The following is a 12,036-nucleotide window of genomic DNA, read 5'->3' on the forward strand; positions in this document are numbered from 1 at the left end:
TGACTTCAAATGTGATGTGGTCCCTGAAAAAAAAATTATGTTGTAAAATGAGAAATCGCTGTTTAACTTTTAACCCTTATAACTTCCTAACAAAAAAATTTTGATTACAAAATTGTGCTGATGCAAAGTAAACATGTGGGAAATGTTACTTATTAAGCATTTTGTGTGAAATATCTGTGTGATTTAAGGGCATGAAAAGTCAAATTTGGAAAATTGCAAAAGTTTTCACCAAATTTCTGTTTTTTCACAAATAAACGCCTGTCACATCAAAGAAATTTTACCACTATCATGAAGTAAAATATGTCACGAGAAAACATTGTCAGAATCACCAGGATTCCATGGAAGCGTTCCAGAGTTATTACCTCATAAAGTGACAGTGTTCAGAATTGTAAATATTGGCCCGGTCGTTAACATGCAAACCACCCTTGGGGGTAAAGGGGTTAATCAGTATAACGATGTCAACCTGACACTGTCAGTAGGTTACTGAGCACAATACCGCTGACAAGTTCCCTTTAATCCATAGCAAGGGGCATGAGCGTTGTGTGCAGGGGGCGAGGGGAACGTGAAGTACAATAGCTGTTTTGCATTGTACCAACGCTTCTACGGGTCCAAGTAAAAGGACCTTTTAAGGAACGGTGAGTGCCCCATTTTGTTTGCTCTCATATCAACTACAACTTTGTTTCTCTGCTTTTTATATACGTACATATATAAATTCATAATTTATTATGCTAACCAGAAGCCCTTTGTTTTGTACTAATTTATTTATTTTGATCATTTTGGGAGAATTTTTAAATACATTCTACTTTTTTTAAGTGAATAACCTAGTAATGAAATAAGAAGGTCACTCATACTGTTGTCCACCATGTCTTTTTGATCTAATATTGGAGATACAAGGAATACTGAGGTAAAAAAGGCTATTTCTATTGTTGTCTGCAATGTCTTTCTGACCCAAAACTGGAGATAGCAGGATTAGTAAGGTGAGAAGAGGCTCCACAAACAGCTGTCCACCATGTCTTTCTTTTCTAATCTAATACAGGAGATACCAGTGATGTTGAGGTAAGAAAAGGCTGCTCAAACTCATGTCCACTGTTTTTCTGATATAATACTGGAGACAGCAGTAATGCTGAGGTAAGTTGAAAGTGTTCACAATGCTGTCCACCCTGTGTCTGATCTAATACGGGAGACACCAGGGATGCTGAGGTAAGATGAGGCCACTCACACTCTGGTCTACCCTTTCATTCTGATATAATACTGAAGTTACCTGGAGTAATAAGCTAAGAAAAAGCTGCTCATACTGATGTCCCCTCAGTGGTGCCCATTTTAATTCTATAGTGATACTTTCCCTAGTCAAAACAGTTCTGATTTGCTAATTAAAAGTATTCAGTCATTTATTTATGATGACACTTCCTTTAGTTATTTTTTTTCTATTCCCAAAGAACCCTTTTAAGATTTCATCATCAAATGTTTCCCATTTTTTTCTTTGATTAATACATATGAATACAGTTGGTTATTTTTGTATTCATTGAGTATCAGTGGTTTATATATACTCAATATTGCTTTTGCAAGTTTTATATTATTCATATTCTTAAAGGGAATTTGTCAGCACAGAATGACTGTTCAAACTAAGTATCGCTGCTCGGTGCTTCACGGCGGGGCCAATTATTTATATACACCTTCCCCCTTGATCGTTTTTCTCAACCTCCACCCATATAGTCTTATTTACTAAAAAGGGATGATAGTAAACTGATTTCCAATGAAAATCTAAAACTGCAAATTTGACTGAGTATCTCTGTGAAGTATTTATGTCCCAATGTAACTAACCCCTTTCCGACATTGGGTGTAATAATACGCCCACGTCGGAATCCCTCCTTGTGATGTGGGCTCCAGCAGTGAGCCCACATCTTTTCCAGCACATATCAGCTGTTTTGAACAGCTGACATGTGCCTCTAACAGCCGAGGGTGGAATTGCGATCCACCCTTGGCTGTTAACTCGTTAAATGCCACTGTCAATCTCTGACAACAGCATTTAACTCGTGCTCCTGGCAAGTGTGCCAGAAATCACGCCGATCGGTGACCCTGTCACGTGATGGCAGGTCACCAATGGGTTGGCATGACAACCAGAGGTCTTCTAGCAGACCTCTATGGTTGTCATAGCCAGATTGCTATGAGCGCTGCCCAGTGGTCGGCGCTCATAGCAAGTGAGAATTTCTGCTACATACAGACGATCTGATCATCGCCTGTATGTAGCAGTGGCGATCAGAAAGCTGCAGCTTCTAGTCTCCCATGGAGAATATTGAAGCATGCAAAAAGTTTTTAAAAAAAGTTTTTAAAAACATAAAAATTAAAATTTCAAATCACCCCCTTTCGCCCCATTCACAATAAAATAAAAAAAATCAAACATTTAGAATCGCCCAATCAATATATAAAAATAATTAATCCAATCGGTAAATGGCGTAGCAAGAACAAAAATCAAATTGCCAGAATTAAGTTTTTTTGGTTGCCGCAACATTGCAATAAAATGCAATAACGGGCAATCAAAATGGTATCAATAAAAACATCAGCTCTCTGTGCAAAAAATAAGCCCTTACCCAGCCCCAAATCATGAAAAATGGAGACGCTACGGCTCTCGGAAAATGGCTCCTTTTTTACAAAAGTTTGGATTTTTTTTTTTTTTTACCACTTAAATAAAAAAGAACCTAGACATGTTTGGTATCTATGAATTCATAATGACCTGGAGAATCATAATGGCAGGTCAGTTTTAGCATTTAGTGAACATGGTTTCAAAAAACAAGACTGGAATTGCATTTTTTTGCAATTTCACCGCATTTGGAATGTTTTTCCCATTTTCCAATACACGATAAGTTAAAACCAATCACGTTGTTCAAAAGTAAAACTGGTCCCGCAAAAAACAAGCCCTCACATGGCCATTTTGACAAAAGGTAAAAAAGTTATTGCTCTGGAAAGAAAGGGAGCAAAAAACGAAACCGCAAAACAGGAAAATGGCCCGGAGGTTAAGTGGAACACAGAAAAAAAAATTTTGGCTCAGTATATCTGGGACTTTATGAAAAAGCAAAAAATGTACCTAAGCACTAACAGTCAGGTAATTGCAGCCTACCAACCTATTGTACATGGCACCGTTCTTCCCCAACACAGAGCAGTCCCAGACCGCTCCTGCCAGGGATTCAGAAGCTTCTGCTGTCGTCATGTCTACAGCGCAGAGGTTTCTTTTCCGCTCCGCTCTGTTGATGGGGCAGGACTTCCAACGTCATTATGATTGATGGGGGAGCCAGCAGTCAATCAGAATGACATTGGAAGTCATGCTGCGTTGCATCAGCAGAGGCAGCTGAATCCCCAACAGGAGTGGTCTGTGACCGCTTTGTGCAGGGGAAGATTTGTTGTAGAAATAGTTCATGTTTGGAGAGTTGTCCTGTAGATTGCTGGAGTTGGTTTGAATGCTTATCCTTATCCTCACCTATTTGGTGTATTCTACCTATCTCCCTCCTGTGTTCCACTATGTTGTTTTTTGAGTGTATTTGTATGTTTGTAATCTTCTTTTATCCCTGTCTGTCTTCCCTTGTCTGTCTGGTTAGTGTAATCCTATACAATTCAGCCTCACACCTTCCTGGGTGGGGGAGGGAACAGATAAGGGCCAAGATAGGAGTATAGCAAGGTACGTGACACCGGCATCTCCAACTTCGGGCGCCCCCTAGCTCAACGGATCAGGTAAGCACCCACAGTCCCTGATCATTGCATGACAATAGGCTTTCTAAATCAGTCAATCTTTTAAAAGGTTTATTCTTTTTTTAGTAAGTTCCTGTGAGATTACATACACATTTGGAAATATGACTTTTGGGACACTGACTGATCCTGAGAATGAAGGTGCTGCAGCACTGCTTCAGTAGCACTGTAGAAGATCCAGCCCATTAGCTGTACAGGGAACTGCAGATATCCCTCTACAGAGGAAATCTGGGAGAAAACCTGTGCCAAAGAAAAACTGTGAATATCAAAGATCTGATTCACACGGATTATGAAATGATAGCATATCCATGTGATATACCACCACTTACCATGATAGAAATACACCTATGTTCACAATTGTGTCTTTGCTGCATTTTTTATGCAAATTAAAAGCTACTTTTACAGTATGAGCAAAAGCTATGAGATTTCAGAAATCTCATGCACACACTTGTTTTTTTTCCTTACCAATTTGTAAAATTGCTGCATTTTTTAAAACTGCGGCATGTCAATTCTTTCAACATTTTTCCAACATTTTTTCACTTATAAAAAGCAATGAGTAAGTTCCAAAACACAGCAAATTACTGCGATTAGCTTTGGTAGCGTTTTTTGTGAGGAAAACAGGTATAGTGGGATGTGAAACCAATTTTTGTGATTTTCCTAAGTTTAAACCATATTGTCTTGGTATCTTCACATAACTATGGCTGTTAGTGTAGTACAGTTTAATTAAATTAGTGGTTTGTGTAAAAGTAAAGTCTGACTGAGCAACTCAATGCCCTACCATTAGAAAAATGTAAACAATGCCCTACCATTGTATACAAGTAAACAATGCCCTACCAACTCAATGTCCTATCAATGTGTTAAGTAACCAATGCCCTACCAATTCAATTTCCTCTGTTAATGCATTTGCAATTGTGTATTTTTTCATGAACTCATGTAACTGTAGAGTGGAAAGTAAACTAAACATGGCATTCTGAAAAATGCATAAAATTCAGCAAGAAAAGCAACAAAAATTGCAGCAAAACCTGTGTTTTTGTTCTGCAGCATTTTATACTGTTAAGAGATCAGGTTTTGTCTGAAAAAAAATGCATCAAAAAAGCAAAGTGAGAACATTGCCTAATGTCAGTGTAATGTTCTTTAAGCCCATGTTGCTATGTATTAATATGGATCCTAAAATCTGTGCCGACACACCTGGGCAAGGAAAGTATGGTTCATTGAAAACATTATAATGTACCTTTTTGCTTTTCTTTTGAGGCTCTTTGTGGATGTTATCTTTTTATATTAGGTGTTTTACTATTTCAACAACCCCAAATAAAGTATGGATTACATTCCTAGAATCTGCACTAATAACAATGCCTGAAATCTCCAGAGAAGGAGAAAGTTTAATGCAGAAATATCCATGCACAACCCTTGAAGTAGAAGAATGAAAGTTGTATCCATGACTTTTCATAATTGTTTCAGGGATTAAATATTATTGTATCTTTCTGTGCAGACTTACCGGCTTCAATGCATTCTGGAGTTAAACAATAGCGTTCCTTGTGGAAATTAATAAATCCTTGAGTGACTGGTAAAAAAAGAAGACAGATTTGCATTAGTTATCACCATGATGACATTTAGCAGAAGGCTGCATTCTGTAAAATATAAATACCTGCATTGTGCACAGAACTGTAATGAGAAGAACATTCCCTTTTACAGTGATTTTATTAGTATAGATACCACACTCTGGTTCCCCATTATTGCAAACAGATGTTTCTCATGTTCTGTTCACCCGTTTCATGGAGCTATCAATATTACCTTGTGTTCTTTATAATATAACTGAACTTTCTCTAAATGAGTTTTATTGAACATTTTTATAGTCATAATAGCATATGGTGCCAACATACACGCTGGTGTATGTAAATTTATCACCAGCAGCAAGTCAGAGAGAATATAGTTAGAAGATCCAGCAGGAGACCACAGCCAGTGAAAAGACTAGTCCTGTGTTGCCCCCAGTTGGCTTCTCCTGGCACTGCTGGAGGTAATTGACAGGTTTTGTGTTATGAGAGTGACCTGTCAATCACTTGCAACGGTGCTGGGAGAAGCCGGCTAGGGGCAGCACCAGACTAGTCTTATCTCTGGCTATGGTTCCCTGCTGTATCTTTAAAGCTCTGGCAATTCAGAAAAATCAGGTGACACGTTTTCTTTATCATATCTATTTTCAGCCCAATTGTCATTACACTATGGACCAAATTTCTATAATCAAAGGGGAAAACTTGCATTGTAATTTGTGATAAATAATAAGAAATTCTACCAATAGAGTTTAAAGGGAACTTGGCAACAGGTTTTCTCCATATAAAGCTAGGCGAGCACCTGTAAGCCCTCGCATACAGCATTCTAGAATGCTGTATATACAGGTGCTTCACGCAAAATTAGAATATCATCAAAAAGTTAATTTATTTCAGTTCTTCAATACAAAAAGTGAAACTCATATTATATAGAGCAGGGTTCCCCAACTTCAGTCCTCAAGGCCCACCAACAGGTCATGTTTTCAGGATTTCCTTAGTATTGACCAGATGATAATTGCATCACCTGCACAATACAAGGGATATCCTGAAAACATGACCTGTTGGTGGGCCTTGAGGACTGGAGTTGGGGAACCCTGATATAGAGTCATTACTAAAGGGCATGTCACACTAAGAGATATCGCCAGCAATATCGCTATAACGTGTGACGTTATAGCGATATCGCTGTGTCTGATACTTACCAGCGACCCGCTCCCCCGCTGGTTATCGCTGATCGCGCGAGAACGTCCTGGACCGTTTCTCGTCGTCAGCTTCCTGCGGTGCTTCCTGTGGAGAGACGAGCGACGAGCGTGGAGCCGGGCGGGAGGACGCAGGATCGCCTAGTGTGACAGGTAAGTAGCGATCCCCGTCCCCAGCGATGTCGCTGGTGAGATCTGCCTGTGTGGCAGCTCACTAGCGACCACTTAGCGATGTACCAGCGATCCTGTCCACGTCATATCGCTGGTTGGGATCGCTGGTACATTGCTAAGTGTGACAGTACCTTAACACAGTGATCTATTTCAAGTGTTTATGCCTGTTAATTTTGATGATTATGGCTTACAGCCAATGAAAACCCAAAAGTCATTATCTCAATAAATTAGAATATTTTATAACACCAGCCTGAAAAATGATTTTAAAATCTGAAATGTTGGCCTACTGAAATATATGATCAGTAAATGCACTCAATACTTGGTCGGGGCTCCTTTTGCCAGTGGCACTGCTGAGGTGTTATGGAAGCTCAGGTTGCTTTGATAGCAGCCTTCAGCTTGTCTGCATTGTTAGGTCTGGTGTCTCTCATCTTCCTCTTGACAATACCTCATAGATTCTTAAATTCTCTATGGGGTTAAGGTAAGGTGAGTTTGCTGCCCAATCAAGCACAGTGATACTATAGTTTTTAAACCAAGTATTGGTACTTTTGGCTGTGTGGACAGGTGCCAAGTCCTGCTGGAGAATGAAATTTCCATCTCCAAAAAGCTTGTCGGCAGAGGGAATCATGAAGTGCTCTAAAATTTCCTGGTAGACAGCTGCACTGACTTTAGTCTTGATAAAACACAGTGGACCTACACCAGCAGCTGACATGGCTCCCTAAACCATCACTGATTGTGAAAACTTCACACTAGACCTCAAGCAGCTTGGATTGTGTGCCTCTCTACTCTTCCTCCAGACCTTGATTTCCAAATGAAATGCAAAATTTACTTTCATCTGAAAACACCACCTTGAACCACTGAGCAACAGTCCAGTCCTTTTTCTCCTTGACCCAAGTAAGATGCTTCTGGCGTTGTTTATTGGTCATGAATGGCTTTACACAAGGAATGAGACACTTTTAGCCCATGTCCTGGATATGTCTGTGTGTGGTGGCTCTTGAAGCAATGACTCCAGCAGCAGTCCACTCCTTGTGGATCTCCGATCAAAATTTTGAATGGCCTTTTCTTAACAATCCTTTAAGGCTGCCGTTATCCCGGTTGCTTGTGCACCTTTTTTCTACCACACTTTTTCCTTCCACTCAACTTTCCATTAATATACTTGGATACAGCACTCTGTGAACAGCCAGCTTCTTTAGCAATTACCTATTGTGGCTTACCCTCCTTGTGGAGTGTGTCAATGACTGCCTTCTGGACATCCTTCAAGTCAGCAGTCTTCCCCATGATTGTGGAACCTACTGAAACAGACTAAGGGACCTTTTTAAACGCTTAGGAAGTCCTTGCAGTTGTTTTGTTAATAATTCTAATTTACTGAGATAATGACTTTTGGGTTTTCATTGGCTGTAAGCCATAATCGTCAACATTAACAGAAATAAGCACTTGAAATAGATCAGAAAGTTAATTGCAAACAGAATGATGATATTCTAATTTTGTGAGAACCCCATGTATGTCCTCAATCCACTCTGCAAGGCAAAAAAAATAACTTTTATTATGCTTACAGACTTTTCGCTTCAGTCTAATGGACCGATGAAGGGGTCGGGTGTGACCTTGAAACGCGTTGACCTGTAAACCTTTTTAATAAAATCCATTGATTTTATCCTTCTTTTGAGTCCTTATCAGCAGCGCAGTCGATTACACCTCCTTCTTACTTTTTATTTACCCTGGGCACATTGTAACCAGTGTCCTGCAGTAGATGAAATAAGTGTTTCTTTCATATTGCTATTTGCAACTACATCAGGTGAGTGGTGTCCTATTACTTATTCTACCATTATCATCAGATAAGACCCTATTGCGCTACTTTTTGTCTCCTAGTACTTTTTCTTCGGTCCAATGCATGTCTCTGGTCTTGATCCGGCACCTCCTCTCTTCTTGGAATCGCTGTCCTCCTTTTAGCTTCATGCGAATTACGCATCCAACATCATCCATGCAATGTCCCCCATTGTGCTACTGCACAGACATACTTCTTTCTGCCCTGCACTTTAATGCGCATGCACGTGTAAAGGCCAAAGAGCTCCAGCACATGTGCACTACAGTACTTTGCTCTGCCCTCGGCAGACAAAGAGAAGTGCACCTGAGCTCGAGCATGATGGAAGAAACTCCACACAAAGGAGAACAGATAACACAAGAAGAGAGGAGACACCAGATCAAATCCAGAGAAGTCTATTGGACCAGAACACGCCATAGGTCAGTATAATAAAAGGATTTTTTTTGCCTTGAAGAGTGGGCTGAGGACAGACATACAGCATTCTAGAAAGCTGTAATAGAGGACTTACAGGCACTGGAACTACTTTATATGGGAAAAACCTGGTGACAGGTTCCCTTTAAGGAGTTGTCCAGAGTCTATTACTTCCACAAAGGATATTGAGAGACACTGGTCATGTGTTACCTGATAGACTTGGCAGGTATTAATCACCTGTCCTATTAATTAAAAATTAAAGCATGCTCAATACCTGCCAACAGTGCATGTACGTGACCAGTGGCAACCCCTTGACTTGCCTGCAGCTATCATTAAGCACTTAGCCTTGTGAACAATATAAACCCCAGAAAAATCAAACCTTTAGTGTTATAATCACTATTTCTGCTCTGCAGAAACTGAAGTTTAATCAAGAAAATTAACTAGAGTGCTCGGTGCACCCTTATTAAGCAAAAAGGTAAATGTGTGTCATTGCTATGGGCCCGTTCCATATTGTGTCTCCAAAATTCTGGTCAAAAAGTGCTTGGAAAATTCTTCCAATTCATTTCTATGGAAAATCCACTTTTGTTGCTCATATGAAAAGTTTTTTAAGTGTTTTTTCTAGAAGAGATTTTAAAAAAAGAAAGTACGTGTTGTTAGGCGTCAAGTTTCCCCCACTGCACAGGGGGAATCTCAAGCCATGTCCTCTGCGGCCGCAGAGATTCCAGCTCAGCAGAGATGTCGGTCCCGGCGTCTTGCCCAGGCTAATGCTAGGTGTCTGGTTGCTCCTTCAGGCTCTGCTGTAACACCATGCTTGAGTCAGCAGCAAGCAGACGCACCAGGGACTAAGGCTGGTTTCACATTTGCGTTTTTTAGCGCTGGAAAAAAACGCATACCTGCGCATGCGTTTTTTCCCCTATATTTAACATGGGTGCGCATACCTGCGCACTGGTAAGCGCATGTATGCGATTTTCATGCGCTGCGTTTTTTTGGGGTGTGCGTTGGTATTTTCCAGACGCAGCATGTTGCATTTTTTGGCCCTTGAAAAAAGCGCATGCGCACGTATGCGCACGTTTTGCGCTAAAAATGGCCATTATAGCCTATGGATGCGCATACGTGCGCACTGGCATGCGCAGGTATGCGTTTTTTTAGCGCTGCGTTTTTTTGGTGGTGTCCACTTGTTGTCCTAGTTATAATCTTCTAAAGTCAAAAAAAAAAAGTCTATATAAAGGAGGTGCCTGCCAAAACTCTGCCACTACTACACTGACAGATTGAAGAGCAGACAGTCAACCAAGAACCCATTATATCAGCGAAGAATGTGAGTATATTACATTATATGCCTGTCCTTTTAAATTATGTATGTACTAATGATTTTTATTATTTTTACATGCAGTATGTCTTCAGAATCAGAGTATTCCCCATCGCGGCAGGAATTGGCGCAAGCAGACCGTGAGGTGATTATTTTTGTGCATCTGGTAAGTATATCTGCTGCTTCTCCAAATCTCTTACGTTTTTTTCAACTTTTTTAAGACATCGTCATCATCCTCTTCTGTGGACGGGACTAGTGAGGGCGAAGAGCAGGAGCAGCGAAGCCAAGTCCCGGTGGTGATACGGAATGTAAGTATCAAATGATTTGTAATGTTCTTTATTTTTTATCTTCTATTTTTACTCTTTTTTATGTTTCTTTTTTTGTAACTTTTTATTCAATTTAAATTGGATTATTCTAATGAATGTGTTTTGTCTAGGTTCCACAACGAGATGAAGACGTGTACCTGGATAATGAGCAGCTCATCAGCCTGGTCCAGGAGCGTTCGCCGTTGTGGGACAGCCGTGACCGGCTGCACAAGGACATTGTGGTGACCCGGCGGCTATGGAATGAGGTGGCCGCAGCGTTGATGGATGGCTGGGACAGCGCCACAGCATCCTCCAAAAAGGCGTTTAGTGAGTATTTCCCTGCTCTGTATTGTGCCGCAGTGACTGTTGTCCTTGACGGCACTGTTGGGTTTCGTGCTAGGTGTATTCTAGCAGGAAACCCAACAGTGTCATCGTGGTCTACAGTGACTGCTTTGAGTATTGTATTGCTACATTGTGCCGCAGTGACTGTTGTCCTTGACGGCACTGTTGGGTTTCGTGCTAGGTGTATTCTAGCAGGAAACCCAACAGCGTCATCGTGGTCTACAGTGACTGCTTTGAGTATTGTATTGCTACATTGTGCCGCAGTGACTGTTGTCCTTGACGGCACTGTTGGGTTTCGTGCTAGGTGTATTCTAGCAGGAAACCCAACAGTGTCATCGTGGTCTACAGAGACTGCTTTGAGTATTGTATTGCTACATTGTGCCGCAGTGACTGTTGTCCTTGACGGCACTGTTGGGTTTCGTGCTAGGTGTATTCTAGCAGGAAACCCAACAGTGTCATCGGGGTCTACAGTGACTGCTTTGAGTATTGTATTGCTACATTGTGCCGCAGTGACTGTTGTCCTTGACGGCACTGTTGGGTTTCGTGCTAGGTGTATTCTAGCAGGAAACCCAACAGTGTCATCGGGGTCTACAGTGACTGCTTTGAGTATTGTATTGCTACATTGTGCCGCAGTGACTGTTGTCCTTGACGGCACTGTTGGGTTTCGTGCTAGGTGTATTCTAGCAGGAAACCCAACAGTGTCATCGTGGTCTACAGTGACTGCTTTGAGTATTGTATTGCTACATTGTGCCGCAGTGACTGTTGTCCTTGACGGCACTGTTGGGTTTCGTGCTAGGTGTATTCTAGCAGGAAACCCAACAGTGTCATCGTGGTCTACAGTGACTGCTTTGAGTATTGTATTGCTACATTGTGCCGCAGTGACTGTTGTCCTTGACGGCACTGTTTTTTTTTTATCAACAGTGGACAAAGTCCGAACACGTTGGCGTTCGATCAAGGACCGCTTCAACAGTGATGTTCGTGCTGAGGGCCAGGTTCGCAGTGGATCTGCGTCAAGGACCAGAACTAGATACCGTCACTATAACGCGTTGCAGTTCCTAAGACCGGTCCTTGCCACGAGATCGTAAGTATTATAAATTTTGGGTTTTTATTTTTATTAATCTGTGTTTTTCTAATCCACAGCTGATGCTTCTTGTAAAGGCATGGTAGTAATGATTTTCCTTTCTTCAACAGCACCTGGAGCAGCACCCTG

General features: G+C 41.1%; 1 protein-coding gene across 1 annotated transcript in view; it reads right to left on the reverse strand.

The window, feature by feature from the left end:
• Positions 1–12,036, reverse strand: part of PHEX (phosphate regulating endopeptidase X-linked) — a 365,396-nt gene that overhangs the window by 306,636 nt on the left and 46,724 nt on the right. The window contains exon 2 of the mRNA XM_073565833.1: positions 5,234–5,299. Coding sequence (XP_073421934.1) covers positions 5,234–5,299 — 66 coding nt within the window. The remainder of the gene's footprint in view (positions 1–5,233; positions 5,300–12,036) is intronic.

Source organism: Dendrobates tinctorius, unplaced genomic scaffold, assembly GCF_039654945.1.
Source record: "Dendrobates tinctorius isolate UK_male_01 unplaced genomic scaffold, ASM3965494v1 ptg000016l, whole genome shotgun sequence".
In the NCBI taxonomy this organism is placed as follows: Eukaryota; Metazoa; Chordata; class Amphibia; order Anura; family Dendrobatidae; genus Dendrobates; species Dendrobates tinctorius.